We start from the raw sequence: 19,181 nt of genomic DNA on the forward strand, positions 1-19,181 counted from the left end.
ACAACTAGTTAAAAAAAAAGGCTTCTAAAATAAAAAACAGAACCTAAACGTAGTCAAAAACCTGTCTTTCTCAATCATCCCTTTTGTTACCTTCTCAGTCAAAATTCTAAATATTCCTATGTAATTTGTCATGTATTGGTATTAGAACAGGTTAATTAACTTTTTTTTTCCCATTTTTTTCAAGTAACTATTAACAATACTAGGGCAGCCTCTTTTTTTTACTTTTATGCCTCCATTACTTTATTCTTTTGAACTATTTCTGTAGGATTACTTTTTTTTTTTTTTTTTTTTTTTACAAATAGTTTATTGTCAAGTTGGTTTCCATATAACACCCAGTGCTCATCCCCACAAGTGTAGGGCAGCCTCTTAAATTCATCTTCCTGTTTCAGATCTTCCTTTATCCTAACTAATCTATATTTAATGCAAAGTGAATATTAGGGAATTATACTTTAATATCTCCTCCTCCTTGTAATTTTGTAATTTTAATTTCATCAGTTTCTTCCATCCATTTACCCAGGCTAGAAATCTCCCCAGTTTCCTGATGCCCACAGCACATCGCATCAATTACCTCACTTTATCAACTCAACATCCCCTTACACCCACACTTCTATGCTTGTTTCCTACTGCTGTTGTAACATATGATCAGATTTAGCAGCCTAACCACACAGATTTATTACCTTACAGTACTTGAAGGTTGAAATTCCAAAATCAGTCTTACTGGGCTAAAATCAACACATCACCAGGGCTTTGTTCCTTTTGCGGTCTCTTGGGAAAATCCGTTTCCTTGCCTTTTCTAGCTTCTAAGGGCTGTCCATTCCTTGGCCCTTGGTCCTCTAAACAATCTGACCTTTGCTGCCTTTACCACATTTCCTCTTCCACTGCTTCTGGCCTGACATGGCCTTTTCTGACTCTGCTGACCCTCCTGCTTTCTTTTATAAAGACCCTTGTGATTATAGAAGACCCACCTGTATAATCCAGGACAATCTCTCCATCTCAAGACCCCTATTTTAATCTCATCTACAAAGTCCCTTGGACTGTGTAAGGTAATACACTCACAGTTCCGCATGGATACCTTTGGGTGGGCCATTACGTAGCCTACCACACCCTCCCCTCTTGCATCCGCAAGCCCTTGCTCTGTTTCAGACCTCATTATCTCCCCTGGGGCTACCTTATCATCTCAGATCAGAATCTTCATACATAGTCTCTCCCTACTCCAATAATTCTACAGACACCATAACCAAACACATCCTCACTGCTGAGTGAATATTACATGCTCCAAATTCACTCATTTTCCTTCTCCTTTTAGTAGCTATTCCAAACCTCCACTATTTATTCCAAACCTTTCTGTCTTCAAGTTAACACCATTTCCAAAGCTTTTTCTTAACATTGCTTTACTGCTATTTTGCAGGAAAAAACAAATTATGAGGCATAGCTCCTACCTACAAGCTTAATCTGCATCTCCACCTACCCCACATATTACCTGATCTCAGAATAGAGGTGTTCTTCTTCCTATCCAAGGCTAACTCCTATAATGCTACCAAGGCCATACTCTCTAGATCTTACTTCAGAGAATGTGGGCCACAAACCAGCAGCATCAGCCTCATCTCGGAGTTTGTCAGAAATGCTGTTATCTCAAGCCCCAACCCAGACCTTCTGATTCAGAGTCTGCATTTTAACAACATCCCCACTAAAGTCTGAGATGCACTATTCTAGGCTGCTCCATGACTATTCCATTATTTGTGACTTCAACCCTTTGCTGTCCATTTACTATTTCCTTTCAAGGATTAAATAATTCGTCTTTAAAATCTTTAAAAACAAGCAAGAAAAAACAAAGAATGGTATTTTTATATTTTATCTTTTTCTCTGCTTCCAATTACAACCAAATTCTTTACATACATACCCCTGAAACCCCTATAATTTGGCTGTATCCTCACAGAAATTAATTACTAAGGTGACCAATTACCTATCTTTGGGATGGGGGGATATCAACATCTGTGATGACAATGCTGACCACACCCTTAAAAACAGTTTATAGCCAGTCCTACTCGACCTTCTTTTTCCTATTTTCTTACTTCTATGGCTATTACTCAGTGCTCTCTTCAGATTCCTCTTCTTCACCAAAGCCATCCTCCCACAACAGTTTAATGTGTGCTATGTACGGCTTAAATCATCACCCAAACGCTGATTACCTACCAAGTCATCCTCCTCACTCCCAACTAACCTACAAGAACCTTCAACACAATACAGAGAAAACTATTAAGCTTCCTCTCCAAATCCACCCCTTTTCTTCACAGACAACAGCAGATTCTGAAATTCTGACACAGCAAAGATCCAGAAATCACTCCATATTCCATACAGTCGCTTTCCTCTAGTCTCCCAGACCCCACTGATGGGCAAGTCCTGCCAACTGTACATCCTAAACATCTAACTGTCTAGCTTCTTTGCCCCACAGCTACGATTTCTCATGAGGTCCTACATCACCTCCCACTTGGCCCCATGAAATAGTCTCCTTTCCAGATTCCTCGCCACAAATCTCCATCCTTTCCAACTGGCTCTTCCTACGACCACCCGAATCTTCCAGCTACCCCTCCAGCAATGCTCTAGACTATCCTGCACTGCTTACAAAGACCTCAACCAGCCATCCCAAAACACAGAACGCTTCTCTTACATTCCTCTCTTCATCTCTTGCTATCTGCTATGTACAAAGACACCACATATAACAAAATGTCCACACGCCTCTATAAAGCCTTCCCTCACTGTGCCCGAAAGCCGGAGATCCTTGTCCTGTGATCCTACCATACTTGGTTCATATCTCGTTATAGTTCATTTGTCTTCCCCAACTAGACTGAGATCAACGGTATTTTCATAGCCCTAACTAGCACCAACGTGGCAATAGCAGATGTTCAATAAATACTTGCAGAATTAAGTACTTGCTGAGACTATTACTACCTTATATTCCTTCCTTATCCTAATATTAAGACGCTGCATAATCTAGTTCTAAACTACCTTTCCTTATCAAGTTCTGAATCTGCCCACTACTGCCATGCCTTTTACTCTCATAGACTCACTTACTGAGAATACCCTCTTACTCTCCATATTCTATTAAAGTCCTACAAGGCCAGGGCGCCTGGGTGGCTCAACTGGTTAAGCGACTTACTTTGGCTCAGGAAATGATCTTGCAGTTCATGGGTTCGAGTCCTGTACTGGGCGCTGCACTGGTGGTGTGGGGCCTGCTTGGGATCCTCTCTCTTTCCCTCTCTCTTTCTGCCCCATCCCCACTTGCACCCACTCTTTCTCTCAAAATAAATAAACTTTAAAAAAAAAAAAAAAACTCCTACAAGGCCTAGTTCAAGAGTTCTTACTTAACTCAGAAAGCCTTACCACCAACTCCAAGAAAGAAGAAAGCTCTGCTTCCTCTGAACCCCCCATATGGCTGCATCTTTCTTAAGATGTTCACCACTCTTAACTTTGTATTTTAGGTATTTAGCACATTGTCTACTAGACTATATCCTCTTTGAGGAGCAGAAACTAGGTATAATTCAGTGATTTTTTTTTCAATCACTCCACAGCCTTTTGCATAATACCACACAGATGGTAGTCTTTTCCTGAGTAAACATACATACCGTATTGCACGTCTCAATTTACAAAACACTTTTATAGACGTTTTTCATTTGACTTGCTCTTCATTGCAACCAAGATACACAGAAAGATAAGGGGAAACTAAGAAGAAACTTAAGAAATTTATTTAGAGGCCAAGAGTTACAAAGAAGTAGAATCAATACCAAAGACCAAGTCCTCCAATTCAAAGCCAGGAGCTCTTTATCGCTACCACATCATACTACATCCTTCCTCTCCATTATTTCTTACTTGTCTTTATGGATCACATTAAAGTCCCAACTCTGTACCATCCCCATTTGCTGAATAACACTTGTGACATACTGCTTTGTATTTTGTCTATTAAAAATATAAATGGATTTGCCTGAAACTCTCCAATGGCTTCTCATTGCATTTAAAATAAAAATAGAAATCTTTAGTTTGATCCACAAGATCCAACTGCCTCTCATCTGCATTACACCCTCCTTTACTCACTAGGTCCCAGCCACACCAGTCTCTTTCCTGATTCTTCAAAGTTATGCTTCTTCCTGACTTGATACCTTGGCAATACTGTTTTCTCTTCCTGTGATGCTTAGATCATCACATAGCTACTCTTTCTTGTCTGTCAGTTAGGATTCTATTTACTTATCAATAATACAGTGAGACTCTCATCAGAAAAATAAATGAGTGGAGCACCTGAGTGGCTCAGTCGGTTGAGCGTCTGACTTCGGCTCTAGTCATGACCTCACAGTTCATGGTTCAAGCCCCTCACTGGGCTCTGTGTGGACGACTCTGAGCCTAGGGCCTGCTTGAGAGTCTGTGCCTCCCTCTCTCTCTGCCCCTACCCCAATCATGCTCTGTGTCTCTCTCTCAAAAATAAACATTAAAAAAAAAAAATTAAAAAAAGAAAAAGAAAATGAGCACATTATGTACCCCCCCTCTTCCAGCACTGTCTTGCTTATTACTCCATCCCAGTGCCTAGAACAGTGTCTGGTATGTAATTAGGAATCAAAAGATATTTACTGAATTGATGAATAAAAGAGCAAAGAACATGTTTATCATCTACTTCTCTAATGCCCACAGATGGTAGCTCTGCATAACTGAAACCCAGTTAGCTAACTAACATGCATAGGTCCACTGATGAAATTCTACCTAAACAAAAGATTTAGAAGACAATACCATTTAGCTAATTATCTTCTACATATAAACACTGAGATGAATTTATCATTTTTATTAACAACCAACTATTTTATATCCATTATCCCACAGGAATTTAATGGGTAAAACTAGTTTTTCTATTGTAAAACTATATTTATTCCTTATTTTTAATAACTAGGCCATCATCTTGATTATAAAAATATATAACCACAGAAGAAATGTAAATGGCCAGTAAAGATATTTAAATGCTCTCTTCTCTCTCATAACCAGAAAAGGCAAAATAAAATGACGGTAATTAATTTGCATCCCTCAGAATGTCAAAAATTGAATTCTGAAAATATAAATTATTTATGAGATTGCACAAAAATGGTCACTAACATAATTTATCAGAAGGAATACAAAATTACTCAGCGTTTTTAAAAGGCAGTTTGGTAATATCTATCAAATGGTTTTGATCTACAATTTCACTTACAAGAACATATTCTACAAAAACACTTCCACATGTGTCAAAAAGATATTACACAGGTACCCTTAAAAGGATTGAATGTAATACAGAAAAAAATGAAAAAAAAAAATCAGTGCCCAAAAATTGATAGTTAAATGAAACTTGAAACATTTTATTATGGAACTCTATGTAGCTAATTAGGAAAGATCTTCAAATCCTACTGCTTTAAAAAAAAAAAAAAGGCATGTAAAAAAATTTATGGCATAGTCACAGTCTTAACATTTACATGTGCATATGTTTGTATGAAAGTATATACACAGAAAAAAGATATACACCTACTTAACACAGTTATACATTTGAAAAGGAACAAGAATAAAAAGGACATTTAGGGTACCTTTAACATCTTGCTGTGTATTCTTCTGTATGGTTTTCAAGTATCTCATATATAAGTTTTAAATATAAGAATGTGGGTTTTTACAAAAAAGGTAACAATTTCATTGTGGAAAAATTTAAAGTACAGAAAAGCTTAAAATAAATACTCATAGGACTTGCCTATGGTTTTGCTGTAGCTTGTATGTCTTTGCTATTGTTACTTTAGAATAAACCCATTTTTGCTAGTAAAAATAAATTTTAAAAAAATTTTAAGAAAAATGAACACCAACAGGGGCACCTTGCTGGCTCAGTCAGTAGAGAATGCAACTCTTGATCTTGGGGCTGTGAGGACAAGCCTCACATTGGGCAGAGAGATTATTTAAACAACAAACAATAAGTACTCAAAACTCATCAAAAGAATAAATAAACACCAAATGAAAAGCTTAAAGATGAACATCACCAGAAATTACAACAAACCAAAATGTATGTTACAAAGAAACTTTATCACTCCAAAAAAAATAAAAAAGGCTGTACAGATTTATTCTTACTACAGTATACCAACTGCTTAACCTTAAAAATTAAATTTAGAAAATCAGGGCTACTTAAGTAACCCTAATTAAAGAAAATACTATGAACATTAATGCATATGTTTTTCAAAATAAAATATTTTTCAAATGTTCCTGCAGGAAACCAACATAGCTAATCATTATCATTACACACATGCTACAAAATAGGGGGTTTTCCTCTTTCCCTGGACTCTGTAACAGTAATAAATAATTACACAGGCTCATGTATAAAGGTCAACCAAAGCTTCTAGAATTTTTCTGATGCCAAAAATTAGACCTCAAAGGAAACAATTTTAATCAAAAAATAAAGGTATGCTCTTACGAAAAATTCATAGCTAACATCATTTTGTGGAACAAGATTAAAATGCTTTTCCTATAGGATCATCAGGATCAAGACAAGGAAGTCTAATTTTACTACTCCTAATAAACACTGTACTTGAGATTCAAGCCACTGCAATCAGGCAAGAAAAAATAAGTAAAAGGAATCCAGACCTGGTGGGGTTGGGAAGGGTGTAAACCTCCTGCATCTATTTGCAAATGACATAATTTTGTATACAGAAAATTCCAAGAAATCTACTAAAAACTATTAGAACTAATAACCAAGCAAGATGGCAGGATACATGATCAATGAAGAAAAATCTACTACAGTTCCATACACTAGCAATGAACAATTAACTCCCATTACACTTAAAAAGTATACTTAGGAATAAATCTAACAAAAAAAAGTTCAGGGGTTATTCCCTGAAAACTTCAAAACACCACTGAAAATACTGAGGGAACATAAACGGAAACACATTCCATAATCATATATTTGATGACTTAATATTAAGATGGCAATACTCTCAAATTGATCTGCAGAGTCAGTGCAATCACTATGAAAATCCAAGCTACGTTTTTTGCACAATTTGGCCAGCTGATCCTAAAATTCATGTGGAAATGCAAAAGACCCCTCTCCTCCTCCAAAAAAGAGGGGGGAAAGCCAAAGCAAGGTAAAAGAGCAAAGTTGAAGGACATGCACTTCCTGATTTCAAGAATTACTGCAAAATTAGAATAATCAAGCACTTCCTGATTTCAAAAACTACTACAAGATTAGAAGAATCAAAACTGTATGGTACTGGTATAAGGACAGACATGTACATCAATGAACTAGATAGAACTGACAGTCCCTAAATAAAACCTCACATTTAGGTCAACTGATTTTTAACAAGGGTGCCAATACAATTCAATGGAGAAAAAAATAGTCTTTTAAATAAATGGTGATGGCACAACTGGTTTTCCACACAAAAGAACGAGAGCGGACCTATTTCTCTCACCATACACAAAAATTAATCCAAGATAGATCAAAGATCAGGATGTAAATCTAAACCTATAAAACTCTTAGGAGAAAATATATGAATAAATCTTTGTTATGCTCAATTAGGCAAAGCCTTCTCAGATATGACATCAAAGCACAAGCAACAGAAGAAAAAATAAACTGGACTTCCTCAAAACTAAAACCTAATGTGCATTAATGGATGTCAACAAAGTGATACAATGCGGAAAAAATTGCAAATCATGTATCCGTACCATAATTTAATTGTTCCTCTATCCTATTCATTGTACTTGGATTGTTTCCAGTTTTTTTCCTTTTTTTTTTTTTTTTTACTAGGTAGGCTTTAAGCCTCCCATTTTTACAAAGTAGAAAGACTAGAGCTCAGAAAGGGTAAGTAAGTGAACTGCCTGATATTGCTCTGCTGTGAAAGCAACAGAATTAACAGTCCTTGCTTTTTCCTTTACAGTGGATATTTACCCAGTCAACCCAAGGCAGAAGATCTGCCAACTAGACAGTAGTCTTTTGTTTGTTCTGTTAACACCTCACCCCAGGAATTCTTTGTTTTTTCTTCTTATGAGTCTATAGAAAAATGACTCAAAAGCTAAGTGACCTGTCCCAAGTTTACACTGTGAGAATGGCCTGAGTAGGTACAAACAAGTTACCTAGGAAGAGTCCACTATTTTGCACTTAAAATAAACTCTCCCGAATACAAGAGTTCTTCTTTCTAGAAGAAATGTCACAGTCATATTAGTACCTAGAGTATATAAAGAGAGTCAACAATAAGAAAACTCAATTTTAAAATAGGTAACGGATCTGAATAAACATTTCCCCAAAAAAGATATACAAATGGCCAATAAACATATGAAAAAAGGCTGCTCAATATCATTAGTCACTAAAGAAATGCCAATCGAAAGTACAATGAGATACCAGGACAGATGTAATAAAAAAAGACAACTATTGTCAAGGATATGCAGAAATTGAAACCCTCACATATATATAGCTGATTGGCATATAATAAATGATACAGCTACTTTAGAAAACAGATTGGCAGTTCCTTAAGATGTTAAACAGAGGGGCGCCTGGGTGGCTTAGTCAGTTAAGCANACCCAGAAATTCCACTCCTAGGTATATACCCAAGAGAAATAAAACAGGGGCACCTGGGTAGCTCAGTCGGTTAAGTGTTCAACTTCAGCTCAGGTCATGATCCGGTGGTTCGTGAGTTCGGGTTCTGTGCTGACAGGGTGGACCTGGAGCCTGCCTCAAGCTCTGTGTCTCCCTCTCTTTCTGCCTCTCCCCAGATTGCACTCTGTCTCTTTCTCTCTCTCAAAAATGAACATTTAAAAAAAAGAAATAAAAACATAACTCATGCAAAAAAAAAAATCTCATGGAAAAACTAAACAAAAACAAAAACCAGAAACTAAACCCAAATGTTCATAGAAGCGTAATTCAATAGCCAAAAATTGAAAATAACCCAAACGTCCATCAACTGACAACAAAATGTGGTATATTCATACAATGGAACACTATTTTTCCATAAAAAGAAATGAAATACTGATGACACATGCTACAACATAGATGAACCTTAAAAGCATTAAGCTTAAATGAAATCAGTCATAAAAAATCATGAATCATATGATGCCATTTATATGAAATGTCCAAAATAGGCAAATCCAAAGAGATAGAAAGTATACTGGTAGTTGCCAAAGACGTGGGGAGGTGAGAATGGAGACTGACTACTAACAGGCATGGAGTTTCTTTCTGGAGTGATTAAAATGTTCTAAAATTAATGGTGATGGCTGCTCAACTCTGTGACTATACGAAAGGCCACTGTCTGTACCAGATAAAATTAGAGTAAATTGCATGGTAGGTGAATAATATCTTAAGAAAGAGATTATTTAAAAAAAAAAAAAGAAAAATTAAATAACGTAAAACTGAAATGTTTGGTGTTTATTTGAAAAGTATACTTCCTTTACTTTATGTTCCTTAAGAAACACTAAAAGTTAAGAAAATAAAAAACACATGACTGACTTTTTGCAGATTTGCTCAGGCAAACAAGTTCTAGTCCACTGAACACATAAACTGTGTTTGTCTTCATGTTTCACTGAACCATGCCCTGAGATGTGTTTTTGAAGACAGAAAATGGAAAGATGGTGAGAAAAGTAGAGGGAAAGCCTAATACTTGATTTGCACAAAGACACATACTTTTGATAGGTCCAGCTCTAGCCATTATTCACTTATTCATAAATCAGTATTAGAACCCATTAATATTAAAAAGGATTTATTTTTCAAATTCTGAGGTGCTGGATATTTTCTTATCCATACCAATTTAACATCACATGTTGGGTATCTATTTCCTATCATGTGCTATGTATGGCAGGTGCTTAAGAGACACTAAGATTAAAAAAGAACCTTCATGGGACTTACAATCCAGTGACTGAAGCAAAAACAAAATACTATATAAATTCTTGTCAAACTACACAAGCCATAAGTAGAATAAGTCAAAGTACCAAAGGGGGGGAAAAAAAGTCCATTAGAATTCCATACCCAGCAAAAATATCTTTCAAAATAGAGAGTTTTTCAGACAAACAAGACAGCAAAGTGGCATTATAAGAAACGCTGAAAAGGGTGTCTGGGTGGTTAAGTCGGTTAAGCATCTGACTCTTGATCTCAGCTCAGGTCTTGATCTCAGGGTCGCGACTTTAAGCCCTGCGTTGAGCTCCATACCCAGTGTGGAGCCTACTTAAAAAAAAAAAAAATGCTGAAAGCTCTCTCTCTCACTTGAGGAAAATACATCAAAACTTGGATCTACACAAAGGAATTGAGAAGTGTTTCAAAAGGTATATATTAAGGGGCACCCTGGTTGCTCAGTCATTAAGCACGTGGCTTTGGCTCGGGTCATGACCTCACAGTTTGTGAGTTCGAGTCCCACATCCAGTGATCTGGAGCCCCACTTTGGGTGAAACACAAGTCCCAGGTGAACACCGCTTCTCTTTGTCTCTGCCCCTCATGGGAGTCTCCCTTTCTCTCTCTCTCTCTCTCTCTCTCTGCCTTTCACTCACTTTACCCTCTCTCTCAAAAAAAAAAAGGAAAGAAAAAAAAGAAAAAAGTATATACTAAAGTAGATATAAATTATTCTAATTTTTAAATTTCATGTCTATGAATAACATACTTAAGTCATACTTCTGTAGAAATAACATATATAACAAGAATAGTACATAAGGGGAGAAGAAGAAAATAGAAGCATATTCTTGTAATATTATATTATACATAAAGATATCCTGTGATAAATTAAAGAGGTATATTATAAAACCAAAGACTCAGTCTTTGTGACCTCAAGTTAGGCTTAGATTTGCTAAATTAGATTTCATCGAAGTCTGCTCTTCAAAATTACTGTTAAGGAAAGGCAAGCAGAATAGGAATACTCATTTGCAAACTATGTATCTGACAAAGCTTGTACCTATAATATGTACAGAACTCTTACAATTCAATAAAGCAAATATCCCAATTCATAAAGAATATGGACAAAACACTTTAAGATACTTCACAAAAGACATGAAGAGCAAATAAGCATATCGAAAGATGCTTAACATTATCAGTCATTAAGGAATTGCAAATAAAAGCACAATGATGTACTACTACACATCCACCAGAATAACTAAGAACCAAGACTAATAAAAAAAAAAAACAAGCCTTAGGATTTGAAGCTACCAGAATGATCATACACTGTTGACTAGAATGCAAAAATGGTACAGCCATTTTGGAAAAGAGGCTGCTTATAAAGTCAAAAATTTACTTCCTTTACAACACAGCACTCCCACTCCAAATTTATTTATGAGATATGAAAACAAAAAAACTGTATTCAAATATTCACAGCACCTTTGTTCATAATAGCCAAAAACTAGAAACAACTTAAATACTGATCAACTGGGTGAATGACGAGCAAATTATGGTATATCCACTGAATGTAGGTGGAAATGGAATACTACTCAGCAATAAAAAAGGAACAAACCACTCAAACGGTATCGACAACAATGAATTTCAAAAGCACGCTAAGTGAAAGGCAGACACCAAAGATTACATACCGTATAATTCTACTGATAGGAAGTTCAAGAAAGATAAAACTAATGTGACAAAAGGCACTTTAGCAGTTGCCAAGGACCCCACGTAGGAAAAGGGGACAAGCTACAAAGGGGCACAAGGAGCTTTCTGGGGTAACAGAAATGTTCTCTATTATGAATGTGGTGGAGGATACACAAGTATATGTATTTGTCAAAGGCACTTAACTTTATACTTAAAATTGGTAAATTATACTGTATGCAAATTATACCTTAATAAAACTTCTTTTTTAAACGAATGAATGAAACATGTGCAGTACACCTGGGTGAGACGGGGACAAGCAAATCAATGCAGGCCTGGATGTGAAAGATCACCTCCTAAAGGAGATTACCGAAGATGACACCTCAACTATGGCTGGAAGAATGGGTAAGGAGGATCAGCCAACTGAGAGAAGAGAAGCGTAGGGCACCGGCAATTCCACGTTTTCAACATACTTAAGAGTCCAGCTTGCGTGTGATCAACATATACACCGAGAAATAAAGGTAGTGTGGGTCAGTCTAGGGTAAGGAATCATAAATGCTCAGTTCAAGAGTTTGATTCTCTAAGTATGTTTCAGAGAAACATGATAGAATCAAAGTGGTATTTTAAGATTAATTTGAATGCAGAAAACAGGAGGGTCTCTAAGAGGAAAAACCCAAAGCAAGCAAGCCCCACGATAAAAGTGTAAACTAAGGAATTTCAAAAACTAAGTTAAGAGTAGATGGACTAAAGACCACTGCAAACGGACCAAGAGAACAAGCAATTCATTAGAACTGGAGAGGAAGAAGAGGGAAGGATTACTGAAGTTCTGGCCCTGAGTGTCTGGGAGAAACTGTCACTTAACATGAACACATGCATAACACTTCTTAAAACAAAACATTATATAAACAATGTTAAAAAAAAACAAACAAAAAAAACCCATGAAAAATACTTGCTATGCCACAAGAAGTTAATACCTCTAATACACAAAAAGCTCTTACGAATTAATATGAAAAACAACAAAGAGAATGAATCAAGAAACTAAAACAATCAATAAACAGACGAAGATAAAGTCAGCCTTATTAGTATCAAAGAAATACAAATGTAAAAAACAATGGTATATCTGACAACTCCAAGTGATGATGGGACTGAGGAAATGAGCACTGGTGCATTGTTGGGAAATAAAAAATGGTAAAAGCCTTCTGAAGGACAGTCTGACAGTGTATCAAAATTACAAACATGTATACATTTTTAACCCAACAATTTTACCTCCGAGAAATCCAATATATAGGAGGTAACGGGACAAATGCACACACAAAATATATGCAATCAATACCTACACATGTCAAAAATAAAAAACTAAGGTTCTAGCAAAATGGCCTTGGCCAAATAAGTTACAGTACATCCATACAACAAAATACCAGAAGCCAATAAAAAAACATACTATAGAGTACAGCATACAAAACAGCACTGTAGTATATTCCCATAATTCCTAAGATTTATATAAAATCTTCTGACCCTATGCATACATGCAGAGAGAAGCCTAGGAGAATGTTATTTAAAAAATGTCAAAGATGATCATCTCAGGTATTTGGATTCAGAAGGACTTTTAATCTCTCACGCTGTTCTGTACTAAGTGAAAAACCATGATTCTCTAGAATCTTTGTAAACAGGTTAAAAATACCGAAGAGCAATATCAGAAAAAGAAATGATTCGAAAAATGATGAAATAATTAACTTAAGGTAACCTTGGAGAATCAATAAAATATCTCAGAGAAAGTGCCTCGGTGCAACTGAAAATGGAGAAACAGAAAAATGGGGAGGCATGCAGCCCATTAACTACTTTCAGTTTTCAGTTCCTCTCACTACCTTTTTCATTTCTATTTTATAAATTCCACTTTTTAAACAAGCAAAGGGAGAAAAAAAAGAGCAAGACAGACCAACCAACAGACTTAACTACAGGGAACAAACTGATGGTTACCAGAGGGAAGGGGATGAAGAACAGGTGAAACAGGGGGTAGGGGCTAAGGGAGTGTACTTGTGACGAGTGCTCGTGTTGTACATAAGTGATGAATCACTGTATTGCATACGTGAAACCAGCATTACAGTATACGTTAACTGGAATTTGAGTGAACACTTAAGAAATAAATGAAATAAATTCCAGCTTTTAACCTAGATTTTGGTCTCTAATCTACATTCATTTTGTTTTCCAAATATATTAAGCAAACTAGATTCTCTCACAATTTACATGTACAGAAATTCAATGAACAAACATCACTGCAGACAAATAGTACTTCTGATTCTAGCTTGATACTTTTGTTTCTGACATCCACTTTAAAGCCTATAAATAATCTACCTATGAAAAAAAGCCTACCAAAACCAAAAATAACAGCAAATAAAAATTTAAATGAGGGGTGCCTGGGTGGCTCAGTCGGCTGAGTGCCTGACTCTAGACTTCGGCTCAGGGTGCGATCTCGCAATTCGCGGGCTCAAGGCTCTGCGTCCAGCTCCGGCAGGCAGTGTGAAGCCTACCTGGGATTCTCCCTCTCCTTCTCTCTCTCAAATTATATGAATAAACTTAAAAAAAAATTAAGTGATTTTCATAGAAAAAGTATAGAACAGATTAAAATGAACTAAAATATGAATATTAAGTAATATTAACTTTCAACTGATTTTTCAGAAATAGCAAATGTAAACACGAGGTCTGAATTTATTCTATTCACACAGAAAGTGATTCCCAGCATCCTCAACTCATGGCAGCAAACAAGCAGTCAGAAAGAGAAAGTTCTTAAATTTTCTCCTTACAAAACAATTACTTCATCTATCCTACAGTATATGTGAACCAAAATAGCAAATAATTACTTTTAATTTTTACTTATTTATTTTGAGAGAGACCGAGAACACAACTGGGAGAGGAGCAGAGAGAGGGAGAGAGAATCCCAAGGAGCTGTAGGAATATAAGAAAAAGAATTAACTTTTTCTAGATGAATGGAGCAAGATCACAAGACGGTTGAACTGAAGCTAGGATTTGAATGCAAAGCCAGAAGCAGAGAAGAGGGAAAACGGAGGCATTTCAAGGCAAAAGAGCAAAAGTAAGAATACAGAGAAATAAAAGTGCCTCTGAAAATAGAATTCTGATAGAATGGGGCCAGATCATAAAAGGCATTACCTGACAATGCACTGAAAAGTCTGGACTTAATTCTAAATAATGGAAGTGACACAATCTAACCAAGACTTTAAGAAAACTCTCCTGACAAAGAATGAATTGGGAAGAAAGGGATGGAAGAACGGGGAAGAAAAGAATGATAACAGAAAGTCTGATTAAAAACTAGGGCCTGAACTACGGTGCTCAATGAAAATGGAAACGTTAGAAGAAATATGTGATAAGGGGGCAGGACACATTGGTGGCTCAGTCAGTTGAGCAGCGTCTTGCTTTCGGCTCAGGTCATGATATCATAGTTTGTTGAGTTCAAGCCTCATGTTGGGCTCTACACTAACCGTGCACAGCCTGCTTGGGATTCTCTGTCTCCCTCTCTCTCTGCCACTCCCTCACCTGCACGCTCTCTCTGTCTCTCAAAAATAAATAAATAAACTTTTAAGAAAGATACATGTGATAAGGACTATATAGATGTAAATGCTGGGTACAGTTTGGTCAGAGAAGGAGCAAAACACAAGCCCACCTTGAGAACGAAATGAGTCAGTACAAGTTTAGGCATTTAAGACACTCACCTAAATTTCCATTCCGTCTGAGTGTTTCTTCATTTATTCTAGTATTCTATACATTTGACACTTTTAAAAAGCATTTTAAAAATTACATTCATCTAAGGATACTATTCTATTAAGTACAAATCAAATCAGTAGCATTGTAGGTTAATAGGAGCTTTTTCATTTCATTATCCTGAAATGGCTTTATTTTATATATTTTTGAACACAGATTTTTAAATACACTAAATAAATCACAACAGAGGTATGCAAGTAAATACTAATAACTTCACTTATTTATACTTAAGGTCCATCCATCTTTAGGGGCGCCTGGGTGGCTTAGTCGGTTAAGCGTCCGACTTTCGCTTAGGTCATGATCTCGCGGTTCGTGGGTTCGAGCCCCGCGTCGGGCTCTGTGCTGACTGCCAGCTCAGAGCCTGGAGCCTGTTTCAGTCTGTGACTCCCTCTCTCTCTGACCCTCCCCTCTAATGCTGTCTCTCTCTCTCTCTCTCCTAGAAATAAATAAAAAACATTTAAAAAATAATAATTTTAAGGTCCATCCATCTTTAGATTTTCAGGGTCCCTATACTATCATTCCATAATGGAGGCTTCTGCTCCATTTAGGATAGAACTTCCACAATTTCAGAGACAGAATCAATTACAGTACATATAACAATGTATTACACTGGCTGTAACCGATGTGACTTGAGAGCAGATCAAGATATTTCATTACAAAACAACTGTCAATAACTAAGTATAATTAAAGCCTTCAAGAAATGCTTTTAGACTCATATTCATAAAAACTACAAGTTAATGAAGACCAAATGAGCTGAAACAATCTTTAGACGAATTGTTTTACACTTCTCAAAAGGTTGCAAAGATGGCCAGGAAAAAGAAATCAATATGTAAACACCCAAACAGGAGATGAATTTCAGCAAAACAGATGACTACGAGGGGGTCAGCTCCCTTGCACGCCCAATTCCCTTTAAATGCAGGACAACGCCAATGCCTACCATCAAGAACACATACTTTAGTCAGCCCTGGGTTTTTGAATCCAAGCTGACTTAACTTCTTAGAGCTTCAGTCTCCCAGTCTATCCAAAGAAATGTATCACCGGGGTTCTGAGGGTTAAGTATCTACCAATGCCTGGCACACAGTAAAACCCAAATCTCGATCCCATTCCCTCCCTTACTAAACAGCTCTCTCTTCAGTACACTCTCACATTTACTGTAGGGCCAGTCAGCAAAATTATGTGACTTCCCACACCCTGAGAGTCAAACAGTAAAGAAAATATGGTAAACTCGTTATACAGAGGAAAATGTAAAGCTAAGGAGGGACTGATGAAATGAAAAGCAGGAGCAGAAGACTGAAGATTCAGACTGAAGGCCTAGAGAAAACTGTGATTTCAAAGTCAGTAGAGTGGAGAGGACTTATTCTAGGAATTAACACCAAGAAAAAGCTTCATACCATGGTTTCAATACCATTTTCAAGGCGCGTGCATTTCCTTAAAATATTACACTGACAATTTATGAATACATAAGGTCCATGAGGATGGGTAAAAGATCTCACCGCTATTTCTTATAGCATTAACACATGGTTTCTATTAAATACTTACGCAATCCAGGCCCACGATAGTATTTCACAGGCTCCATAAACTCCATCATCCCTTCATTTACCCGTTCAACAATTATTAGGAGACTGCTTGTGCCAGATACCGTGCTGAACGCTAGAATACAACGCTGGCATGACAGGGTAGCTACCTACACAAGGCAAGCGATCTAGCAGTCTATTCATTAAACAACATGGAACATTAAGACCTTACTAAATTCTAAAAGTAAATAAAACTTTTTGCGTTAAACTCGACAAGTTCGATTAATTGTTCCTAAACAGTTTGTAACACATTTGTTACATTTAAACATCTTAAATTCTTCCAATCTTTTTATCTGTAAACTCTGGGCCCCCTATTTTAAGGAGGACAGTTGAAAAACCAGATAATAAAGTGAAAAATCTAAAAACCACACCTCAAAAAAAATGAAGTTTTTGGCCCAGAAAAGACTCAAAAAACATGGGAAGTGTCTCTACATTTTAAAGAGGTAGCAGACAGGTTTGTTCTGTATCTTTCCAAAGGGATAAACTTGAAGCAACGGGTAGAAAGTTATCTGGAGGGAGATTTCTGTCTCAATGTGAAGAATTCTAATAATTCAAACTATGCAATAATAATTCAGCATTCCATTTCTATCAGAATCTATAGTATTTCTATACTTTACAAGACAGAAATTTTCATTTAATCCTTGAAATAATCCAAAAAAACACAAGTATTTCCCCATTACAGTTTAGGAAACAGGAGTCTCTAAGAGAGGATCTTGCTAAGAAACTGGGCAAAGCAGGACTAGAACGGAGTCCCCAAATCTAATGGAACAGGCTGTCTCAGCATGATGTCTTCCCCGGTCTCCACGCACTCAGGCACGCACCAAATCGACAGCTGTCAAGAATGGTGGCCAAGATACTCTAAAGCCTCTTCCAAATCCAATCTATTGGAAATACTGGTGGTAAGTATAAACATCAGGAAAACACTGAGCAATGAGTGGTCCTCTAGAATGCAAGCTTCCTTAGGGCAAGGACCTCATCTTCCCTCACCAATCTATTCCAGTCCCTAGAAGAGTAATTGGCATATAACGTACTGAGTAACTATTTGCTAATATGAATAACCCTAATCATGTACACCACTACTCTACAATGTATATAAAACACACAGCACTATTAAGTACAGGACTTGGTAAAGTATCCAGCAACTAAAAAAACCAAATAAACTTACTCTTAAAACTGGATCACACACTTAAAAATTGCCATCTAAAGCCCTGAAACTTAACCTAGTCGGTTTNGCAAACCTTTTGGCAAACCTTACAAGTGGTCACTGTTGATAGTCTGTGCTTAAGGCATCAACTAGCATTCTAAGTGTGCTTGAACCCGTAAGAATAAAGAGATTTATACAGATGTTTTCTGTATGAGACAAACTCACACCCAGATCTCTAGTCAAATCACATCTTAAATATTTACTAGGCTGACACTTCAAAGAGATCTGCTAATTTTACAGATACATGAATTGAGATTCAACATAATTCCTACTTAGAGGTACTCGGCATCCGCTTGGCATTACTGCAAAAGGCCAATAGGAAAAGCACAACATATGCAAACGTCGTTCCGTAATTCCCTAAAATACAAGGCCTAGAATTTCCAGACAACTCAAGGGATGTAAGAACCTGCAACATCTTCAAAAGTTGTTTCTAATTCACTTTGCTGCACAGGTAAGCATACATCAATGCACACACTTTTCCTGAAGAATTACATAACAAGGCATAGCACCTACATAAAAGCTTTACTCCAATGTCACTAGATGAAATTGCACGTTTTAAACATTCCTGAACAAAAATTCCTGACATTTAAAAGCATAGCTAATTCCGGCAAGTGTAAATAGTAATTTAACGGAATAGTAGACAGTGGAACAGTGTACGGAGGTACTCGACCATTTGCTTGTTCACACCAATTAATGATACGTCGTTAGCAACTGGGTGCCCTCAGCAACCAACAGAAAACCCACAATCTGGTCGTTGTCCTACTTCTGAAGACTTAAAACCCCATTCCGCACAGCCCTCTCCCAAAACAGGGCTCTTCCTCATCCTGGGCATTCAGAACGACACGGCTTCCACACAGGCGTCCACGTTTCAAAGCCACAGACTTCGCCGAGAAGCTGCTCTCCGGACACCCGCGACGCCGACCCCCGACCGGCCCCCCTCAGCGCGCCCGGGTCTCCGCGGCGAACCCTCTCAGGGTCCTCAGAGTGACGACAGCCCACAGCCCCGCAGCGACCGCGCTGGGAGAGCGGGGCAGTCGAGGGGACCTGTTACCGCGTTAAGGCAACAAGCTGGAGACCCTGCCCTCCCCCTCCGCACCCGTCCCCG

At 37.3% G+C, this 19,181-nt stretch overlaps 1 protein-coding gene across 1 annotated transcript in view; it reads right to left on the reverse strand.

Moving 5' to 3' along the window:
- CDK13 (cyclin dependent kinase 13) overlaps positions 1-18,491 on the reverse strand; it is a 115,266-nt gene extending 96,775 nt beyond the window's left edge. Inside the window, exons 1-2 of the mRNA XM_077781157.1 lie at positions 18,349-18,491; positions 16,838-16,888 (exon numbers count right to left, since the gene is read on the reverse strand). Of these exons, the coding sequence (XP_077637283.1) occupies positions 16,838-16,888; positions 18,349-18,491 (194 nt within the window). The remainder of the gene's footprint in view (positions 1-16,837; positions 16,889-18,348) is intronic.
- Positions 18,492-19,181: the final 690 nt, after the last annotated feature.

Source organism: Crocuta crocuta, unplaced genomic scaffold (assembly GCF_008692635.1).
Source record: "Crocuta crocuta isolate KB4526 unplaced genomic scaffold, BGI_CrCroc_1.0 scaffold108, whole genome shotgun sequence".
Classification (NCBI taxonomy): Eukaryota; Metazoa; Chordata; class Mammalia; order Carnivora; family Hyaenidae; genus Crocuta; species Crocuta crocuta.